The 23963-nt window shown below is 37.9% G+C and overlaps 1 protein-coding gene across 1 annotated transcript in view; it reads right to left on the bottom strand.

Annotated features, from left to right (window-relative positions):
* Positions 1-23963, bottom strand: part of LOC139666168 (ryanodine receptor 2-like) — a 167658-nt gene that overhangs the window by 73865 nt on the left and 69830 nt on the right. Inside the window, exons 42-55 of the mRNA XM_071545293.1 lie at positions 22400-22521; positions 21329-21378; positions 17778-17838; positions 13420-13658; positions 12645-12726; positions 12174-12304; positions 9900-10027; positions 8718-8910; positions 8099-8181; positions 7501-7658; positions 6473-6560; positions 4379-4471; positions 3721-3891; positions 2040-2099 (exon numbers count right to left, since the gene is read on the bottom strand). Of these exons, the coding sequence (XP_071401394.1) occupies positions 2040-2099; positions 3721-3891; positions 4379-4471; positions 6473-6560; positions 7501-7658; positions 8099-8181; positions 8718-8910; positions 9900-10027; positions 12174-12304; positions 12645-12726; positions 13420-13658; positions 17778-17838; positions 21329-21378; positions 22400-22521 (1659 nt within the window). The remainder of the gene's footprint in view (positions 1-2039; positions 2100-3720; positions 3892-4378; positions 4472-6472; positions 6561-7500; positions 7659-8098; positions 8182-8717; positions 8911-9899; positions 10028-12173; positions 12305-12644; positions 12727-13419; positions 13659-17777; positions 17839-21328; positions 21379-22399; positions 22522-23963) is intronic.

Here is a 23963-nt window from a genome sequence, read left to right as displayed (position 1 = left end):
TATTAAAGTGTTACCAATTTATCTATGTACTAGACCAGTGGTTCTCAACGTGGGGTCCGGGGACAACTAGGGGTCTTTGAGGGGGTTCCAGGGGGTCCCCAGCAAATTGATGAATTGTTACTTCACCATTATTTCATTTACAAGAAGTTAACACAATTAGAGAATGTAGAAGAATGACTGTTTTGATCATAGCTTCTCTGTTATCTCTCTACCTACAATACAGCTAGTTTCTGGCCAAAATCATATGTGACAATAAAAATATTTTCAGATCTCATCAAATCGGGGTCCGTGGCTCTAATGTGGACTAAATTAGGGGTCATTGATATGAAAAAGGTTGAGAATCACTGTACTAGACACTAGACAGAAATAAAAACTATAGCAAGTTCTGAAATATGAACTACATTTTGTTCTATCCTGTTTTTATCCGCTACACAGTGGCTCAATACACACCAATGCAGTGTTAGTCCCAAAAATGTTGGGTCCATGACCATGACCATGTCCATGTCCGTGTCCTTGAACATGCCCAAAGCCATGCCCTGTCAGCTGGCTCAGCTTGGCCAAGGCTAGCGGCTCAGCGGGCCTGGCAGCCAGCGCTTTGCTGTGCGGTTTCACATAATGACAGTCAATGGAGGAGAATTTCTTTAAAGCGGCCAGAGGGACTCGCGGAGAGGCCCGGTGCGGGTGGGTCGCGTCCAGGGTGGCCGAGCGCTTCCGGAGGAGAGGCGGAAGGCGTTTGTGGCACCCGGGAATTTCTGAATTTCTGCGGGATTTCAGCCACTTCATAACGATGATGAGCTTCTTGACCAGTCTTTTGAAGTGGAAGACGCGGTACTGACGGCGCGTAGGACAAGCGGAATCGTGGAAGTGGACGTGCAAACATGCAGAGGAGATGAACAAATGGATGATTCAATGGATGACATGGATAGAGAGAAAAACAAACGGAAGAGAGGGAGGGTGAAGAGGAGGCAACATGCTAGTGATCAGATAGGAATGGAAGGAAATGGTCTTTGTAGCATGAGATACTCTGCAAAAATCATTTCAATTTGACACCAATACAAGGCTGTATATTGTAGGGCTGGATGCACACTACAGTATTTCTTGAAACAACTAAGCATCCAAACTGTTGTCCAGATCATTTTTTTTCATAAGTGTACAGTAGTAAATAGACTAATGTTATATTACAATTACAATTTCCCATTAGGCAGATGCTTTTATCTAAAGCGACGTACACATGAGATTTTAATACAACACAAGCAAGGATCTAGTCAGTTATATACAGATGAAGCAGGTAGAATTTGACTGTTCACTGAGTTGTTGGTGGAGTTAAGATTGGTTTGTACTGTGGTGTTTTCAAGAAAGACATGAGACTATTGGTGTCTATCTGCAAGGGCGACATGCAGACAAAATTTGGGATTTAGATAAGACTATTTCTAAAACTCTTGTAAATGTCTTGTATACTCTCGGTATGATCTTTTGAATAAATTAAGAATCAAACATTTACTAATTTGGGGACTGTGTGGGGGTTTATTTTGATGTATTTTAACTAAATGTTTGTCATATTCCAGTTTTCTCAGCACTCAGGGTTTGATTCAGAATCCTAGATTTGTCTGAGATCCATATGTTGGAGCTATTCCTATTTAGGCTCAAATGAGATTAAACTGTTAATATCCAGACAGGGAAATTAAATGCCTATGTTTTTAGAATTCAAAAAAATTAACTTGTAGACAGAACCAGCTCCAAGGCTTCAATATCAAACATTAATTCCTCTCCCTCTCTGAACAGTTAAGTGGCCTTAACAGAGTACCATTGCTTGGTGGAAATCAGGAATCATACAAATTTTGTCAATTTATTGTCAAAATTGTGTCTGTTGGCAAAGAGTGAATGCAGTCATTTTTATCTGCTATACGGAATGTACTGAATGGCTGTAATGAATAAAGGTGGGTACATGCTGATGTTAAGCACATGCATAGACGGAAGGGCTGACTGAGAAAACTGACTTACCTTGACACTACTGAATCACTAAGTTTAAGTATTCCTACCTTCCCTTGTAAATGCAGATTGCTTCTGATGATCTCCCGAACTTCATCCTCTGTGTCCTTCTGTTGACAAATCAATGGCACTATCCATTAAGATTGATTTGATTTGATTTTTATTTGGATCTCTTTAAGCCCATTGGCCAATCTTCCAAGAGTCCACATTAAAAACATTTAAGCATACAATAATTCATAATAATACAACACAATTGTTGACACACATATTATATACATACATGCATACATACACACATACAGTATAACCTACATACATTGGCACATATCCTGTATGGACCTACACATATTAATCTACATGTGTTCACATATAATACCAATACTCTACATTTATCTACATTTGAATCTTGAAATCTTACAATCAACAATCCAACTGCCGTACTGTTCTTGGTGAGTTATTGTAATGAATTCCATAATTTAACAGTTCTGAAAATAAAAGTCAGTCTTCCCATTTCAGTTTTTATTTTTGGTAGTACATAATGATTTTTTATCTCTTATTCTTATGTTAACTTGATGTAAGAAACCAATCACATTTAAAGCAACGACTTGCTATACCAAACAAGGATGCATGATATCTATGTTTCTATGTCTACAGATAAGTCAAGTTGTTCTTTTTCGTCTTTCTTACAGTTTAAATGAAATGTTAGAAAATTATTCACTTTGTGGTCATAAAGGTGCAATTACTGATTTCTGGCTCACTTTCTGGCCTGTACTCTGTTTTGGAACAAAAACTCCCCACTCATTGGACTTTCAACTCAGACCAGTATGTGATATGTTATCAGGCACTGTCTCTCACTCTAGTATAAGCTAATTGGCAGAGGTGGAAAGTAACTAAGTACATTTACTCGAATACTGTACTTAAGTACAATTTTGAGGTACTTGTACTTTACTTGAGTATTACCATTTTATGCTATTTTATACTTCTACTCCACTACATTTCAGAGGGAAATATTGTACTTTTTACTCCACTACCTTTATTTGATAACTTAAGTTAGTAGTTACTTTGCAGATTCAGATTATTAATACAAAATATGATCAACTAATAAATTGTGATGTATTATTATAGATTACTGTAAGCTACCTAGCAGTATATAAAGTAGTGGAAATCAGCCCCACCTTTTCCAGCTGCAACATTAAAGTGATGCTTACACATTAATGCATCAATAATTATAATTCAATAATATAATATATACTGTATTATTCTAAAATGGGCCATTCTGCATAATGAGTACTTTTACTTTTGTTGCTTTAAGTACATTTTGATGCTAATACTTTTGTACTTTTACTTAAGTAATATTTTGAATGCAGGACTTTTACTTGTAACAGAGTATTTTTATACTGTGGTATTTCTACTTTTACTTAAGTAAAAGATCTGAGTACTCTTCCACCACTGCTAATTGGCTATCTTTACACAGAAACATTAGCTGACTATTATACTCCTACCTGATAATTGCTTTCAGTGCTTGACAGTATAAAATTTTGTTTTGTTTTTTTGAAAACTTCATTGATGAGAAACAAAAAGGTTTGAATGCCAGTTTAGTGCATCACAGCACAATATATGAACTGTAGTTGTTAATTTACCCGGGATTTAGTTTACTACCTGAGTTTACTACCTCAGCCAATTGAGAGAATGATTGCTAACCTACTAGCCAAATCGGCAATGTTCTCCTACCTGTGTGAAGCGGTTCTTGGCCAAAGCGATGAGCTCTTGATCTCCGGGAGCACAGATGTTGAGTCCGACGGGCAGCAGCCGCTTTAAAGTGGCGACGATCAAGCTCGTCTGCATCGAGTATCGATCTCCTTTCCTCTTCATCTTCTTCCTCTCCTGGTCCGAGACAACTCCCTGAGGCCGAGATCAAGAAATGCACACAAGTACATTATATAATGGTTAGTCATATTGTCATTAGTCATATTGTTGGTGTGTATTTATGCCGTACATCCTCTGCGCTCATTGGGCATCATTCATACGATCATACTTTTTTTGATACTTTCCATTCTACTTAACGTGTTGAATTTGTTGATTGTGTATGTTGATATAACCCCAATTCTGTCTGTTCTTGTTTAGATTCTGTTTCTGTTAACATTTTTTCCCGCTGTATCCTATTCATATTCGCTCATGCAATGACTGAATTTACCCACAGGGACCAACAAAGTTTCATCTCGTGTTCTTCCTTATCTTATAGTATGTACAGATGCAAATTCACACAAACATACACAGCTATATGAACTTTTGACATAAAAGCCTTGATGTTGATTTTATCCCTCCCTCCCTCTATCCATCCATCCATCCATCCATCCATCCATCCATCCATCCATCCATGTTTCCATACCTTAGACATCTTAGACTTGGTGTCAGTGATGAGGAAGGACATGTTGTTGATTTCATTCTGCACCACAAAGTTCTGCTCTTCCCTCTTGAAGTTCTGCAGAAAGATGACAATATGACAGTATTCAGGACTCCACTGTCATAGGGTAATGTTATCTATTTTTTTATTGAAAAAACTAGTAACACACACATACAGACATACACACAAAGAGGCATATAACAAGGCAACACCAAATACTCCACACCAACAGCTCCCCAGACCTATCAAGAATCTTTGCAGATGAGAAATGAATCTTTCCAGTCAGCGCACTTTGGAATTATGTGCTGCTTCTACGTGTTGAGCTATATTGTAGATGGACAGTTTAGATTTATCTTACACAATTCTGAGTTGAAAATTTCCAGGCAGACTGAGTCTAAGTCAAATCGCCACACCAACATTTGCAGGAGATTTTGGATCAGTGTCTGATCAGTGGCTGTCTTTAGAGATTTGGAGAGCAAACAAACTTTTAATGAACATACTGGACATGTTTTGTTATTGAGCTTACTGTGTTTATTTGATGTCACCTTTTTTTCAAAGTCGGACTTGCCTATTCTGTGCTGGTGTGATCCTGTGTTCCTCAAACAGACCTCAGAATTCTTTCATAAGTTAGATATATAGTGGAAGTTGGCAAATTGAGACATGCAAGATTTTTGATTCCGGTCAAACTTTCAGTGCCCTTTGTATCTGCAACATGCTTTCCATCAGCCTGAGATAAGCACCCGTTTTCAATATGGGTTATAATCTTGTAAGAAATGTATTATATCAGGATAAACCCCTTGAGATGTATCATCTTGTTTTCAAGAGGGTCCCAACAAATACTCACAAATGGAAAACAGAAAACTGTACAAGACACAATAATATATAACAAAACAATGACAAAACAAACAACAAACAACCAAACAAATGACAAATTAAATAACAAAAGAAAAAAAACAGTTACAACCTTAGACTAGACACAATCAGTACAAAAGAAACGGATCAATCTATAAATAAACGGAATAAAGGAACAGTGATGGCATTACTGAAAACATAGGCAATCTGTTTTAAGATGAGAAAACAAAACAGATAGATACAAAGGGGACTATAAAGAGGATCTGATCAGAGCGTCTTAGTGAGTAATTTGACATGTAAGGAACAAAAAATTGTTTTAGACAATAGGGATAGTTAAAGTTAACGCATTTAAAAATAAATTGGTACCAGTGAAATTGACGTCTTATATCAAGAGGGAGCTACATGAGTGTGTCTAACATTGTGCAATGGTGTGTAAAAAAAGAACAACCTAGTATAAATCTGCTGTCTGTTATATATAACATTGAGGGGATGAAGATCAGTTTTAGAAGCATTCTGGTAAACAATGTCAGCGTAGTCCATTATTGGTAGTATAAGTTGTGAAACAAGTCTCTTTCTAACATTAAATGTAAAACAATGTCTTGAACGATACAGAACACCAACACCAAAATCTACTTTTTTCATGACATGATCAATGTGTGGTTTAAAGGTAAGTTCAGAGTCAATCCACACACCTATTTATTTTTTTCTACTTTCTGAAGAGATCTACCGTCATTATAAGTTAAAACCAAAGAGTTGGATTTGGAGTTGAGGTTCTGTCTCACACCAAGAAGCACTGAATAGATTTTTGTTTTATTGAGCAGTAATTTGTTAGCTGACAACCAAGTTTATAGAATATTAAAATCAGATTGCAGAGACGCTTGAATTTGTGGTATAGAAGCTTTAGAAGTATATATAATAGTATCATCTGCATATAGTTGTGCACAACAATCAGAAAAGAAGTGTGGGAGATCATTAATAAAAATAAGAGAAAATAAGTGGTCCTAAAGTAGAACCTTGAGGCACACCTCTCTGCTGAGTAAGCAAATCTGATTTACACCCTCTTAAAACAACATATTGATTTTTTTTGGGGTTATCTGTATTTATAAGCAGGCCTCACATATCTTTCATAAGCTTGATTTGCATGGTGTTAGAGTTGGTATAATGAAACAAGTTAGTCATCCAAACAGGACAAACGTGCACATTGCCTTTAAGGGCTTCCGTACTTACATGACTCTTGGCCCAGAAGATGAAAACCTCAGCCACCATGCGGAACAGCTCTTCAGCCTCCGGGTTGGGCTCCTTCAGCCATTTGGCCCTGTCGATAAATAAAGGGAGGAGTATTTTTTTTAAAGATAGAAGGTGATTCCTGTGTATTTTAGAGATTGAATAATCATCCTCAAATCATGTCTGAATGACAGATCTAGATATCGGGGGAAAAATGGCAAGCAGAAATCTGCCTTTAAAATAGAAGTGTGTCCCAAAAAATATTGTTTGTGTGCTTTTGTTTGATTTGTAAAGCATCTTGCACCCAGAAAAAGAGGGGTTCTTCAATGGTTCTTTTGCTATAGGGTAGTGGTGACTCAAAGAATCCTGTGATTTAAAGTCAAAATGAAGAGCATATTGTGGTTCTTAAAAAAAGTCTGCTGGTTGGGAGCATTTCATACACTTTAAAGGGGTTTAGCAGTGGTTCTCAACATGGGGTCCAGGGACCACCAGGGTTCCTTGAGGGGGTTGCAGGGGGTCCCCGGCAAATTGATGAATTGTGAAACTTTATCATTATTTCATTTAGAAGAAGTTAACGCAATTAGAGAATGTAGAAGAATAGTTTCATAGTTTCTCTGTTATCTCTCTACCTACAATACAGACAGTCATGGGATTCTGTACAAAATCATATCCAACAAAAAAAATATTCTCAGATTTGGGTTCCAGAGAAATCAAATGGGGGTCCGTGGCTCAAATGTGCACTAAATTAGGGGTCCTTGATATGAAAAAGGTCACTGCCTTATAGCACCATAAATTGCTCTATGTAGAACAATTTAATGGTTTTATACAGAACATTTCTAAAAGGGTTATTTCACAGCACCATAAAGGTTTTATGTACAACCGTTTAAGCATAGTGCTATTGTTTCTGGTGCTATATAGAATCCTTTTTGTCGTTAGTGTTTGACAATTTTATTTGATCTGAATTCTGAATTCTATCCCTATTGTATGTCATATTTGTTATAGTATAAGCAGGGAAGTCAAGGGCACTCTACCTGTTATAGTCGACGAATCGTATGAGAAGAGGGTAGAAGGCGTACAGGTCCCTGACCAATACGGTGAACTGGTCCAGGATCAGAAGCTCCGCCTCTGACATCTCCCCCCTCCCCTCCGCCTTGGTATGTTCCTCATCCATCAGCACAACTGCTGCCTTCTACATAACAATAAGGAACACAATTTGAATTCAGAATCCCAAGGCTCACAAACGTGTTAAATGTCAGTTTTCAGGCTATTTTCGTGGCCTCAATCAAATGAATGGGAAGTAAAAATCTGAAACAAACTTGTCCAGCTCAAAATTATCAGGATTACACTTAATCAAATTTAGAGCTTCAGATTGGGAAACAGAACCAGTAGTAGAATCAGATCCATTACAAAAAGTGACACTTCTTCTAGATATGATATATGACTATAACTGACAAAAAGTTGGATTACTTATATTTTAGATGCGTTGAGTGATAAACTTCAGGTAATGATTTATTTTACATTTACCCAAAAAAATTTTGAACCCAAAAATTTTAACCAAAAATGGATATGGAGTGTTTAAATGGCATCTTCAAAATCAGAATCAACGATCAATGAAATCATGACACTCACTTTCTTGAGTTTTTCCATCAGAGGCAGGAAGTGGGTCTTCAGCAGCTGAGCTTTGGCCTTGCTAATGATTGGCTGAGAGAAGACTTGGGGGCGGGGACAGAGATGGTGATTAACAGTTAAGGAGGGAACAGTGGATTCTGATTTTGCTTTATCTAGTGTTTCGTTTTATGTAGTGACAGTAGGGCTGAACAATTAATCAAAATTTTATCGAAATCGCAATATGGTCTACTGCAATTTTCAAATCGCAGGAGGCGCAATATTTGTTAAAGGTGAAATGTGTGTCAAAATACCATTTTAAATGAAATATTGTGGTGCTGCAGAGATGTCCTGGCCTACACATCATATTCTACGGACTTAAGAAAACATCTTTGTTTGGTACAGATCCCCGCAAAAATCACACCATAATCATTTTAATACGTTTTTTAATGAAAATGAGAATAATGACGTAAAAATTATCATTCCCTCTAATATCGCAAATCATATCGCAATTGCAATCTCAGTCAAAATAATCGCAATTAGATATTTTTTCAAAATCGTTCAGCCCTAAGTGACTGTAAATATACCTACACAACCATATCCATATACACAACCTCCAGTGTTATTATCTCATCATGTTTACCAGCTAGTCTTTTCATCCAGGCCCCCTCATCTATTCCCAGGTTGTTGTAGATGATCTTCAGGATGTTTCCTAGCAGAGTGTTCATGTGTTCAGAGGTCAGGGAGGTGCAGCAGCTGTCGGCTCTGTCCGGGTTGCTCTCCGGTCCGTGTTCCCACCAGTGAGACATATAGCTGCACAACATCGGCAACACCACCTACAGAGTGAAAGGAAAAAAAAATACACGCTCGTGATTCAAATAGCAGGAAGTCATCACCCTCCCAGTCCTGGTACACAACGCTTTGTTGAGCTTTTCATAGGCAGCTTGATAGTGGAATCAAATGATGTCTAAATATATCACAACCAGACTAGAAAAAGATGGATACCTGAAAAAGACTGTGGTGGTGTGGGTGTAGATAAATAAATAATCAATAGGTCACTAAACAAGATACATATAACAGGACAGATAATTTACACAAGGGCTAATGTGATTCAAATTTATACATACCCTTTGACAACAAACTTGGGTAAATGATAAGAGCATAATATAGTCCAGTTACTAAGTATCTCTGTTTTTGTACCATCAATATTGGCAGGCTAATATTGGAAGTGGCTGAAAGCTGCAGTTCCTCTAACGTCCGCTAGGGTCGGCTCCAAAAAGACTCCAAATCCCGCCCAACTCCATTCAAGTCAATGGGACCACGGCCCAAATTCTCACTCAAAATATAAAGTCCTATGTGTCCGTATGGCGATTTTCAAAATAATTGCGTCATTAACGGGATATAACGGTTATAAAACAGAGTTGTTTTCCGAGTGATTGACAGGACAAAATATTAAGGCACTTCAACACAAGTTTCCTTGCTGCCTTAAAATAGAATAGAATAGAATATCTTTATTGTCATTGTACTGTACAAGTACAACGAAATTAAGTTTGCGGCTTCCATATTCGATGCAATAAAAAAAGAACAATAAATAGGTAAAAATAGAAAGAAAAAAAAAAAGCAAATTGTGAGTTGAGTGAAGTTCAATCGACAAATGTCTAGTCATGCTGATAAGTGTTTAGTTGAATGAAGTTGAATGCATTAATTGATGATCTGCAGTCCAGTGTTACTAATTCTTTCATGTTGAGTTGATTTCACTAAATTGCACTATGAGGTTTTACAGTGGCAGAAATGCACTTATTTTGACATTTGTCATGTGTCCTACCTCCATGACGTGGGGCATCTGAGTATATCTCATGCCGGACTCTGCCAGCTCCATGATCTCCTCCAGAGACTTCTCCAAGGACGGGATCAGAGGACAAACCTCCCCCACCTGGCCTGGAAGACCTAGAGCTGGGAGTTGGGGAGGAAAGGCCTGACTTACACACCAAAGGTCTGGACATATCGCTAAATATTTACAATGTTCTCTTTCTTTCTTGCTTTTTTTGTATTTTTTATGTATTCATATTCCTTGGCCTCTGTGAACCACTTTGTGTATAAATAAACCGGATGAATGAAGAAAGGAGGAGTGATAAAGCGGTGGAGAGAGAGAAAGGAGATAGAGAATGAGATGGAGGCTGGAGGGATGGAAAGCAGGATGGAGGAGTCTAGAGGGAGGAGAAGAAGAAGGAGACAGAGATATAGACAGAGAAAGAGACAGAGAGGACGAGGAGCAGGAAGAAAAAAATCACGCTGAGACATGAAGCATAAATTACTTACAATGATCCTGTGTAGAATTCATAATTGACTACAATGGATTCATAAATACAGGTACAATGGACCACAGCAGTTGTATTATCTTGGGAGTAATACACAAGAAATGACAAAATAACAGAAACACCTAGCAGTATATGAATATTAAGTACCATCACTGAGGTGTTGGTTCAATTCTTTGGTAATTTTTGAGTCAAGTTTTGTGGTGTTTAGCAACTATTCTGTTAAAGGATAATTCTAGTTATTTTCCACATGATGACTGTGTTCAAAATTTCAGGAAAAATCCACCCTCTTACACTGATATATATCATCAATCTGTGATGTTCAATGGATTCCAGGAGTTATTTTGTGATGAAGTGTTGTCATTTTCCATTTTGCTGTAGGCTACACATTTCCCTCAACCTGCCTTACCTAGTTCTACTTAAGTTAGTGATTTCCTACATTTCCCACAATGCCTTTGGGCAACCCCTTGGATGTTCCAACAGGTAAAACACATACAGAATGCTTTTAAGATGAAACAACTGGATTCAGCTGTTGGACTTTACCGCTTTGGCCCTGTGTATGTGTATTGGACAGCAGTGCTCCAGTCACCTGGAGGTATAAAAGCTCTACAGTGAAGTAAGTGTAAGTAAATAAGTGAAGCAAATGACAGTACAAGCTAGCTAATTGGCCCTTTTCACAAACATGGCTGCCGTACTTCCGCAGGGTATAGCTCAGTTCTCACCATTGCCAGCGATGTTAAAAAGTCAACTTTCTGTCACCCATAACTCTATCTGTGATCACTTATTTTGTGTTTCAACATAATGTATAACCAGAGGTGGAAAGTACATTTACTCGTATACTGTACTTAAGTACAATTTTGAGATACTTGTACTTTACTATTACCATAGTATTACCATTTTATGCTACTTTATACTTCTACTCCACTACATTTCAGAGGGAAATATTGTACTTTTTACTCCACTACCTTTATTTGATAACTTAAGTTACTAGTTACTTTGCAGATTCAGATTATTAATACAAAATATAATCAACTAATAAATTGTGATGTATTATTATAGATTACTGTAAGCTACCCAGCAGTATATAAAGTAGTAGAAATCAGCCCCACCTTTTCCAGCTGCAGCATTAAAGTGATGCTTACACATTAATGCATCAATAATTATAATTCAATAATATAATATATACTGTATTATTCTGAAATGGGCCATTCTGCATAATGAGTACTTTTACTTTTGTTGCTTTAAGTACATTTTGATGCTAATACTTTTGTACTTTTACTTAAGTAACATTTTGAATGCAGGACTTTTACTTAACAGAGTATTTTTATACTGTAGTATTTCTACTTTTACTTAAATAAAAGATGTGAGTACTTCTTCCACCACTGTGTATAACACAATACAGATGTTGTCACTGATATATCTTTCTGTTTCTGTTGTCAAACGACTACAAAACTATAAAAAAGTGATTTGATCGGGGGTCACAAAATGCTAACAGTACAGAAATTAGCGTTAGCCTTCCTTAGCCAGTTAGCATTTTGTGACCCTCGATCACAGTTACTTGCACAGTCATCTAACAGAAAGTCCAGTGAAGATGTAGCCTAATATATGACCATGCTTAATACTGGATTACTGGTCTGCAAAAAATAAAAAAGAAGAAAAAAGCTCTTTAAAAGCTGATATGGTGGTGTTTCATGTGGTGTTTCTGTTATTGCTTTCCACCGTTCCTGTGGGTGCAACTCGATGTTGGGATGAACGTAAAATGACAACATGATATTCATCAATACCGGCCCGGTCTTTAGCTCCTTTGCTGTTGTAGATGGAGAAGCTGTTGAACTTGTTGAGGTGAGGCTCCAGGAAAGCAACAGGGAAGGCTGCTGAGAAGGCAGCTAAACACTCTCCTAGCGCTGGACGCTGTCTGGAGGAGAGGAGAGACAAAAGGCGTAAACACCTCCCTGTGTGTTATATGGACAAACTTCACCTGTGTTTCAACTGGCATGAGGGTGAGTAGATGATGACAGAATTTTCATTTTTGGGTGAACTATTCCTTTAATTTCTCATCGGGGCAAGGTGAAATCACAGAGTCCATCATTTTGATCTATCCTCTCTCTGCAAGGCTGTGGCATGGCATAACATTTCAGCCAGGACTACTGGTAGCTTTTGTGTTAGGGTGCTAAAATTTGGGAATACTTCTTTAAATTTAGGTTTAAGTTTCCCTTATTTTGTCAATAGATACAGACATGTAGGGTGTACTGTACCTCTCTACATAGATGCTCTTGCTGGTTCCCAGGGAGTAGAGGCTGTTGAGGATTCTGTAGCAGGAAACCTGGACATCATCCACTGGAGGAGGAGAGTCAACCAAATAGGCTACATTTTATATTTTACATTTCAGGCATTTAGTTCCTCTGTACATTACCTACTATTTAGTATTTCATCAGAATGAAACATGAAAATGCCCTCTGTTATCCATTGAGAAAAAAAGCATTTAACTCTAACTGATATGCAAATTTGGTAACACTTTACAATAAGGGTACATTAATTAAGGGTTAGTTAATGCTTAATAAGCATTAGCTAACCCTTAATTAACATTTAACTAATGTGTCTGGTAATCATCTAGTAATGGTGTTCATGTTAACTAAGCTATTAATTTATACATTATTTAATAGTCATCTTTATAAATTATTAAATAATGTATAAATTAATACCTTAGATAACCTGAACACCATTAGTAAATTACACATTAGTTAAATGTTAATTAAGGCTTAGTTAATGCTTATTAAGCATTAACTAACCCTTAACTTAGTGTATCCTTATTGTAAAGTGTTACCGCAAATTCAAAAATGTTAATGAAATATTAGCTATTAGCTATTAGCTTTGAATATGCTGATAAAATAAATAAGTCATAATACAAAAAGTGTATTTGTGTCCATAAGATGAAAGGATTTTTTTTTTTTCCCATTACGGTGCCTTAATCTTCAAAATTCAACCGCCCTGTAGCAGACTTGAAATCTGACTGCCATCGTCAGTACTTACAGATCAGGTCTTCCCCGAACAGGTTCTGTCCGATGTGTTCGAACAGGGAGGAGAGGACGGGCAGGAGGGCGAAGGTGGTGTAGTTGATGATCTGTGTGACGCCTCGCGGCTGGTTCCTGCTGTGGGTGAACTGGCCCAGCTTCAGATTCTCCAGGGTCTTCTCCAGATCCTCCGCCGCGCTGTCGAAGAACGACCGCAGCGCCGCCTTCACCGACTCCAGACCGGTCTTCATCACCGTCCTGGTATACGCGGACAGACTTAGGTTTTCACTCTCTTATTTAAAGCTGCGCTAAAAAAATCCAGCAGCCTAAATCCCAAAGTGGGGCCGCGACAGTCAAGAACATTCCATTAGGGCTGGGCGATATGGACGAAATCAAATATCACGATATTTTTGACCAAATACCTCGATATCGATATTGCGACAATATTGTAGGGATGACTATTGGTGCTTTCACAAAATATTTACACAATGAGATTTTTGATAAATAATCATCAGTAATGTGGATATAATGACTAAGTGGGTAAAGGCAAATAATAGAACAGCTAGAACAGTCTGGTAAATTCAGAAAATTACATCACTTTACTATAATGCAGCCTTTAAAACCAGGAAAAGGCCTTATGCCATATCACGATATTACGATATCCAAAATCTAAGACGATATCTAGTCTCATATCACGATATCGATATAATATCGATATATTGCCCAGCCCTACATTCCATCCCCACTAATTAACAGATTCATGCCCAAATTAAATTCTGGTGGTAGTATGGTCACTGCCTTCTAAACAGCAGCGAGTGAGCTCTCCATCCAGAGAAAGCTGGACTAACCAAACATTCAATCTTTTACCTCTTTTTTTGGTATCTTTTGGTAGGAAGCACCACAGACCAGCTGGGGCTGTGGCAGTTTACTGACCTCACCTTACAGGATTTTGGGGTACTGAAGTCACCTAGTGCAGCTTTAATCATTTGTTATTATTTATTTTTTTATTTTTTTTAAATAATATACATAACACACACGACAATATGATGACATGACAATGTATCCTCACAAAAAAAGAAAAAAAAAACAAGGAGTAAAAAAAGTAAATAAAAATAAAAAAGACAAAATAAAAATAATAGGATCCCTACAGTAATTCAAATAATTAGATTGACAGTACCAGTACATTTAGAAACTGAAATATACATATGACAGGTAGAGCGTATTTAGAGTTTTATATAGTCCCACTCTTCACTAGAGCAAATTTTATATCGTGTTGTGCTACTTTGTAATGGTTTGTAGCAATAATTTTTTCCGAAAGAAATTGGCTTTGCGCTGTAATTTTTAAGAAACTTAGATTCAAATTAGTTCTTGACTGAGCTCTAAAAAAAAATATTTTACCTAACAGAATAATTGTATTTATTATCTGGGGACAGTTTTCATCCAGAACCCCCAACATAATGTTTAAAGGTGTAAGTTTAAAATAAATATTGAGTGGCCTTAGCCAATTTTTGATATTGGTCCACAAACTTGCAACATATGGACAATAGAAAAACAAATGCAACTGCTCTTCCTCTTCCTCATTACAGAATCTACATAATGATGATTGTTCAATATTAAACATGTTAAGTTGTTTTTTAGTAGCAGTAATTTTGTAGAATATCTTCAATTGAAAGATTCTGGAGTATGAATCAATTGTTGTTTTGTAAATTGTTCTGAAAAATTGTTTCCAAGGTATCAAAATATTAAATTCATCTTCCCAAAAGGAACAGACTGTATGTGGGAAAGCAGTAAGGCCTCTGCTCTGTAAAATGAAATTATAAATTATTTCATCATCATTTGTTATTATTCATTTAACCAGTCGTGAGTTAGATGAAGATACTGTGTGGATGTGCTAAAGGAATAATTTGCCCTTTGAATTCCAGCTGCTTATGTTTCTTTAATAAATGCATGTGTATTGTCCAAAATGTGATTATGGTCCACATTTTTGCACATCCTACATATATGGTTAGTTAGGATTAGGGTTAGTTTTAGTTTGGGTTTATTTTCACGTTTTCCTTCATATTGTAATTTTTTCTCTCATTGTTTCATTTAGCATTTGCAAACTCTACTGTAGGTTGTTTCCTGTCATTAGACCTTCTAGACTAAATCAGATGAAACAGAACATTTCCCTGCTTAATCTTTCAGATGAGTTTATTGAGGTATTTCTCAAGGACGAAAAAGGCAGGAGATGAGGAGGAGAGTCAGGTAAAATTGGACAAGAACTAGTATGCTCGGGATCTACCTGCCCAAAGCCCACTCCACTGTTGACTAATGCAGTGGTTCTCAATGTGGGGTCCGGGGACCACCATGGGTCCTTGAGGACATTCCAGGGGGTCCCCAGGAAATTGATGAATCGTTAAACTTCATTATTTTGTCATTTTAGAATGACTATTTTGATCATAGTTTCACTGTTATCTCTCTACCTACAGTAGGCTAGTCATGGAATTATATACAAAATCATATCTGACAATAAAAAATATTCTCAGATTTCGGTCCGAGAGACAAAATCTCATCAAATGGGGGTCCGTGGCCCTAATGTGGACTAAATTAGGGGTCCTTGATATGAAAAAAGTTGAGAACCACTGGACTAATGGATGGCCAACCCGCTATTTCAAACTCGCTGTTTTTCTTTGCCCTGCTCGTGATCTGAGCCTATCTTGAAGGCTTGGCTTAATAGCAGGCTATGAAATTTGATACATATGCTAACTGGACAAGTTATAATCAAAATCATAAATTTGGTCAAATTTACTTCTGGTGGGCGTAGCCTGATGACATTTTAGCTTATAACTTGGCTTGTGATTGGACGATTTCTACAAAACTTACTGAGCTCCTCAGTAATCCTTTTTTGGAACATTCCTACCAAGTTGAAAGAAGTCAAAATAGCAACGATAATAACCAAATCTCTCATAGACTCATTATGGCATACTCAATCGACTGAATAATATTTCATAATAAAAGCTTTCATAGTTTACAAATTAAATAATACATTGATGCCAATGAGCCTCATTCACTTCCATTTTATTTTTAACTCATAAAATACATGTATGTCAATGAGCCGTCAATGTAACGATCTAACAAATGACAGTCAACAGAAAGGTCAGATCAGTTTTGGAATTGATATTTTAGTTTATTGGCAAAAAGTTTTGTAACAAGTTTTGTAAAAAGTTTTGTTGTTTGGTGTGTGTTTTGATTATTTCCTCGTTCCCATAGTGTGTTGGGTTTCTCTGCCTCTGCGATGTATGTAACATTTGTGTCTGATAGTCTTATCTGGATTGTTCTTTGTTTAGTTTCTTTTGTGTGTTTTTTTTTTGTTTTGTTTTTTTGTCCCCTTTTCCCTTTACCCTTCGAGAGGTCCTTTTGCCCTCTCGCTAGGCCGTCATTGTAAATAAGAATTTGTTCTTAATTGACCTGCCTGGTTAAATAAAGATTAAATAAAAATAAATGCGTGACACCTACATTTTCAACAAAGAGTGAGACTGTCACACCTTGGCATCTTGGGTATCATGTAAAATTTGACTTTCCCATTAGTATTTATCACTTTATTGGGTCGTTAAAGCGCACTCTACCCATAATTACAATATTTCCGACAGTATTTGAAGGCAGCATCGGCTTGCTACTGTAACAGTGCCTGTGTGGCAGACCGGCAGTATGGAAACAAGAGCGGCAAATCTAGGAGATAATGATGTAAATATTGGACTTTCACAGTGCAATGACTTGGCTTCAGAACACTTGAATTATGCTGCACAAGCTGAGGAGTAATTTTTGGAGTACATTTATGGTCATTTTTGGCCCTTTTTGGAAGCCGTCTTTACACAGAGAATTTATACCAGCATAGAGCCGAAAACATTTAAAAAGGAGGGCTAAATTATCCCTGCACTGACCCATCTCTCCACCTAGTAAAAAAAGCCAGAGCAGAACCGGGATTTATTTAGTGTAGCCTAAGTAGCCTAATACAGGTGCAAATGCCATGGTAACCATTACGCATAAACATTCCATCAGCTGTCTGTGATTACTTTGTAATCAACTGACGCACCTCACTAAACTGCAGGCTACTGATTAATTTATTTGTCATATTTTCTGCATTTTGGCCACCGATATTTTCATCTGTCGCACAACTGCACATTTGACCAGCCAAAAGCCGGCATATACCGGCTAATGGAAACCCTGGTTGTGTTGTGATAATAACAAAGACTCAAATACCCACAATGCCCTAGCAGGGCAATCAGGGAACTCTCAACATTCTTTGTGTCTCTCAACATTCTTTGTGTGTACGGACACACACACACATACACCCACAAACACACACACATACATTTGACAGTTCATCTTATCACTTACCTGGCATCCAGGGTTTGTCCCAGTATGTGCAGGCAGTTGACTATGGATGTGGCATCATTACCTGAGAAAACAGAGAGGAGGCAGGATCACATGACGGATGGAAAACATTCTGTACTTAGGGATCACATCTATCAGGGATGTGATGAGGAACACAGTAAAGCACCAAAAACGCACCAGAAATGTCCCCTTTTCCCATTAGAAATGAATGGGAAATGAAATACTGAAACAAAAATGCTGGAAAATCACATCCCTGATGTATGTATTTTAGTGGATAAAAACAGTAGAGCATCATGTTCAAAGAAAAGAGATGCTCCGCTATGAAACAAAACAAGTCGTCATGCTTACAGCTTCCACAATGTTTTCATGTGAAACCTTCACTCCAGTTTGTGTGATGCGTAATATAGTAAACCCGGGGGTCATTTAAAGCTATTGTATCATTTTATAAATGCATGGTTGTCAATCTTAAGACAAGAATGTTTTTTTATTTTTTCAATTATAATTTTTTTTATTTTATTACCCTGATTCAAAAGTGGGGATAGATGATACGGTACATTTAGCTTCTTATGTGGTAAAGTTATTCATTCCAACCCTGTTGTCTGTTGACAGTAGCGACAGACAAATAGGAAAAAAATCAACATGGCTAATATCCTGACAGGCAAAAAAAAAAAATTACAAATGTCCCCCTTTGTCCCTACTGAGCCAACATGTGCATCTCTGGGTTCCCAATCATGTGTGAATTTTTGGTCCTCAGAGGGCGGAACATCTTTTTTACTTTGTATAGAATTACTTGGTGGACTGCTCTGAGCATTATTGTATGGTAGATTAAGTTGAATTACACACCACACCACACACACATGCAGGTGTTGAGGAGAGGATGAGCATACACTTGTGTGCACATACAAATTCACACACACACACACTTTCATGCATGCATGCACACATGTACCCATGCACACACACACAAACTAAATATTCTTGAGCATTCTCTCTTTCTCCTTCTCTCTCTCCCTCTCTCTCTCACACACACACACACACACACACACACAATCTAAACTCCAAACAGCAGGAACACGGATGGCCTTCCGGCACCCATGTTAGTGGAGTGTAGAGAGAGAGAGAGAGAGAGAGAGAGAGAGAGAGAGAGAGAGAGGGAGAGAGAGTCCATTCAGTCCCAGAATGAGTTTTTTTCTTTTGTCCTTTTACATTTGTATATAATTGATGTTACAATTGTAGTAACAGTAGTAATAGTGTAATGTTTTTATTTTACTTGTTTCACACTGTTCACATTGTTCATATTGTTATACACTTGTAATATGCTTTGGCAATACAAATGGGTATATTTTGTCATGCCACTAAAGCACCATTGAATTGAATTGAATTGAAAATTGAGAGAGGGAGAGAGAGAGAGAGAGAGAGAGAGAGAGAGAGAGAGAGAGAGAGAGATCCCATGGGCTTTCCTAACGATTGCCTGATCACAAGTCAGGAATGGCTGAGAAAAAGTCACAAACAAATAAACGTGACTTCTTTGATATGCGAGAGTCTGTGAAGAAAGGGAGGAATTGAAGAAGATGATGTGGAAAAGTACGGTGAGGTGTCCGCATGGTGTCCAGAGGGACAACGGTAAAAAAAAAAAAGGTGAGGCTTTGGATGTTGTTGCCTTGGCTGTTGGAGCACAATGTAAGTAGCCAACAGCCTATTTTCACAGGGTATTTATTTCTCCTGTAGAGCAGGAGAGCTTCTGGTCTGAACAGTCCGGCTGAGACTCAACCGTGAAATCGTGGTCTGAATCAGTCTCTCTTCTTAGTCGTTTGGTTAAAGGAATAGTTCACACAAAAATGAAAATTCTGTCATCATCTACTCACCCTCATGCCAAATGAAACACAGGTGAAGTTTGTTAGTCCATATAACACACAGGGAGGTTGCCAGCACAACTTGGTAGCAGCCTTCTCCAAAACAACTGAAGTCAATAACTAAATGATGGTGTAAATATACTGTAGGTCTTTTTGGAACTCTGAAGAACTGGTCCCCACTGACTTCAGTTGTTTTGGAGAAGGCTGCTATGGAGTTGTGCTGGCAACCTCCCTGTGTGTTATATGGACAAACTTCACCTGTGTTTCAACTGGCATGAGGGGGAGGAGATGATGACAGAATTTTCATTTTTGGGTGAACTTTTCCTTTAAAGTGAACGGTTTGTTCTTTTAAAGCCTGCAAAACTTTTATATTCCAGTAATTAGCAGCAGTAATTCTAAATGCTTTGGGATTTGAAAGTGCTGACTCCATGCTTTACTTCTCAGGATTGAATGAAAAGTAATCGTCAGTAAGTTGCTCCGCTTTAAACAGCAAAGTTTTCAATTCCCGCGAGTTTCATTTGCAATGGATATTTAAAACATGCCTTGGAGCTTTCACATCACGTCATTGTTGTACTTCTGACAATGAAGAGGAAAAAAAGCAGGGAATAAGTCAGCATAGGAAACAAGAGGGCAAAGAGCTCAACAAGCTCAGTATTCTTATTCTGTTCTGAAATGCAAAAAATGCAGCGACTACAAAATCCAAGAGCACTGGTGCGGGAAAGGAGTGAGGGAGGAGAGGAATGGACGGGTGGAAGGAGAGAGGGGGGGGAGGACACCCCTGCAAATCCCCCCACAGTGAACTAAGGACAGGCTCTATAATCGCCTTAGGAAACATTAGCAGGCATCGGCCATGCCGCAATGCCTCTGACTGATACCACTTTGACAGCTACATACATACATTATCATTTTTTCATTTTTCAAGCTTGTTTTTACACACAACAAGGTCACATTCCCATTTAGGAGAAAAGCCTGGATTCCTTGGTTTTACTGGCCGGGATCACCTTCGAATGATGATGGTGACAAGAGAATTAGAATGAGAGGAGATGAGAGTCAGTTCAGACAAGATAAGATGAGATTGAGAATGATAAGAGAACGAGATGAAAATGAGACCAGGAAGACAGGATGAGAATTAGAATGAGAAGGATGTTTTGACTGTTTTTAGTAATGCCCTGAGAGAAAAAAATAGGTTCACAGCAGCTTAAAAGAAGCATTACAAGTGCTTTACCAGCAAAAAAAAATCCACATTCACAAGTCATAAATACACAGACTGTGCCTTACTTAATTCTTTTTATATTAATTTCAGTTAAGGCCTTCAGAGGACAGTTCGTTATGATATGATGAAGTGTGCAGAACATCATGTCTAAATATGATCTAATGGTATGCTATTCTTGTCACGCTAATAAAGACAAAACTTTGTTTTAATGCATAAAATGCAGCTAGAGTTCCATCAGAGATTGCATATAAAAATGATGAAGCTGCCCAATTTGTCCCACATTTTCTCTCTCTTGGACAGATATCTAGGATGGACAGGAGGACCCCTGGGTTGGCATGTTGGGAACCACTTCACCCTGATTTCAACCGACATTCATCACTCATTCATTAAACCATGGGCTTTTTTTTTCTCTGATCAACCACTCATCCATTTCAAGACAAACTTAGGTGAAAAGAAGTGGAAGCAGCAGGCTAGGAAACCGTCCTTACCAAATAAGGATATCCTATGTCTGACAAGAACTCCCAGTTTGCAGAAAAGACTGAAGAGGTGAAATGAAGGGGAGAGAGGAGGAGGAGGAGGAGGTACAGAGGGAAGCAGAAAAGGGATAAAAAAAAAAAAGAGAGAGAAAAGTGAGACAATCAAATAAGGCAACTCGCAAGAGAGAGACAAAGAGGAAAAGTGAGAGAGACACACAGAGAATGGTGGCACAGTTTGACGACTGAGCTGTTGAGGCTCGGTTACAAAACAGCAGGGATAGCAGCATGAAACACTTTCTGAGAAGTGACTGTCATACACATATAGGCCATGAGAAACACAGTATTCTCCAACATACAGTGAGGTTGATTGCAAGGTCTTAGGATTTGTCACTTTCTCCATGTTTAATCAAGCAGAACAAAGATCAGATGAGGTTCGCATAAGGTTAAAAGGGGGATACCATTCAATTTAAGGATTGACATGCAGTTCTTATGGCCTGAAAGAGCCAGAATTTGTGAATAGGACTCACTATATATATACAGCCTGCCACTGACAATGAATGGGAGACTGATGTTGTTTGTCTGAACTTAAACGTCAAAATGAACTTCAGTCAATCTATCCATTTATCTATCTAGTCATCAGTCCAAAAATTCCCCTGTACCTATCATCCAGGATTTTGTCACAGTTATGTTGTAACACTTTACTTCAAGTCCTGCTCCAAAGGCATATGGCATCATCAGCACATTATAAGCACATTGTGAGCGCATGATAATTATTATAATCATAGCATACAATAATAATGCGCAAAAACAATTAGGGGGCTGAGTACTTCATGGAGCGACATCTTTTCAAATATATAATATATGGCATTGGAAATTAGTGTGGTAATCCCCTATAATGTCATGTCATTGGCTGATCAGGAAAGGTATAGAAATTGGTATAATGATATTGATATTTATGAGCACCATGCACTCCAAATTCCCAGCCAAATAGACATCCAAACAGCACACTAAGTTAAATATACTGCTAGACAAACTCTATAACACAATATAAATTAATCTGTCCATTGGTGTCAATCACCTCACCTGGTCACCATCTCCTTCTCCTTGTTGGAGGCGTGGCCACCGCTGCTGATTGGACGGATGGCTGTGGACAGGAAGTAGAGCCGGTGGTTTTTGAAGTACTGATCCACCAACGGCAAGACAACCTGCGGATCAAATGGGACAGACACAGCGTATGGTTCCATAAGTCTGTCCCCCAAACAAAAAACAAGGCCGCAGTCAAGATGTTGTTCCCCATAAATGATGCCGTCCCCCTCTGGGCTAATCAGTAATATATCACCTTGGTTTGACCTGTAACTGTAGTGCCCCCCTTGGGCCAATCCGTGGTGTGGTGAGATGCATCATTCCTCAAAGTTTCGTCAGATAAATGAACAAGCAAATAGTAAGCATGTTAAGTAAGCCCCCACCAGTGATGTAGTTCCACCCTTGGGTCAGTCAGTGATTGCTGAGTGAACTTGAAATATGAGTGAAATTGTATAAGCATTTTCGTATGGGACAATGAAAGGACAGATTGACCATATATTCCTGTTGCCTACGCTCCTCAGAATTAGGCTTACAAGTTATATCTTGAAATGTAGTAACTGTAATTGTCCTGTTTTTACTCAATACAGTACAAAATAGAAGAACTACAATACGCAATAAATACAATCCGTACATTACACAATGTACACTACAATACAATTTATAATACAATATAACATACAACACCAGGAGCGTGAGTGTTATGAATAATATGCTAAATGATAAGTGATATATGGTATTGCACAGTAGGTAAGTGGTAATATGATATAAGTAGTCAACACTGACGGCACAGTGGTAGTGCAGTGATGAGTGCAATAACAGTAGGGCTGCAACTAACGATTATTTTCATTGTCGATTAATCTGTTGATTATTTTCTCGATTAATCGATTAGTTGTTTGGTCTATAAAATGTCAGAAAATGGTGAAAAATGTGGATCAGTGTTTCCCAAAGCCCAAGATGACGTCCTCAAATGAGAATTTTGACTTATTTTTCTTAAAAAATTACTCAAACCGATTAATCGATTATCAAAATAGTTGGCGATTAAGTTAATAGTTGACAACTAATCGATTAATCGATTAATCGTTGCAGCTCTAAATAACAGTACAACTGTACAATAACTACAGTGTCTTGTGGTTAGAGGTTTGCCCAAAAATTCTCCATTGACTCTCACTTCAACCCATCAACCCAGTCTGATGTCTATTATGAAGTCTATTATGTTACCTATGGAACTTTAACTATATTGCTTTACCACTGAGTCCCCATTCATTGTCCCCCACATTGTAAGATAACTTTAACTGTATGATGTGCTTTACCACTGAGTCCCCATTCATTTTCAATGCCGCCCCCTAGCGGCACAAAGTCAACATTACAGTGTGACTAACTAACGAACGAACGAACTAACGGATGGAGACCGATCCATAGTCCCCCCTATGGTGGGGGACAATGAATGAATGGATGAAGACTGACCCATAGTTGTTTTAGTTGCCTAAACTTAAAGTGGCTACAGACAACTTTTCAACTTTCCCCCCGTTGTCCCCCTCTAGCGTTTCCAAGTGGTATTGTTGTT

This window comes from Centroberyx affinis, unplaced genomic scaffold, assembly GCF_046629955.1.
Source record: "Centroberyx affinis isolate AG114_WGS23_722 - 3 ecotype Tasmania unplaced genomic scaffold, CSIRO-AGI_Caff_v1 ptg004848l_1, whole genome shotgun sequence".
Classification (NCBI taxonomy): domain Eukaryota; kingdom Metazoa; phylum Chordata; class Actinopteri; order Beryciformes; family Berycidae; genus Centroberyx; species Centroberyx affinis.
The sequence above is the reverse complement of the archived record's forward strand: the minus strand, read 5'-3'. Positions and strand labels throughout refer to the sequence as shown.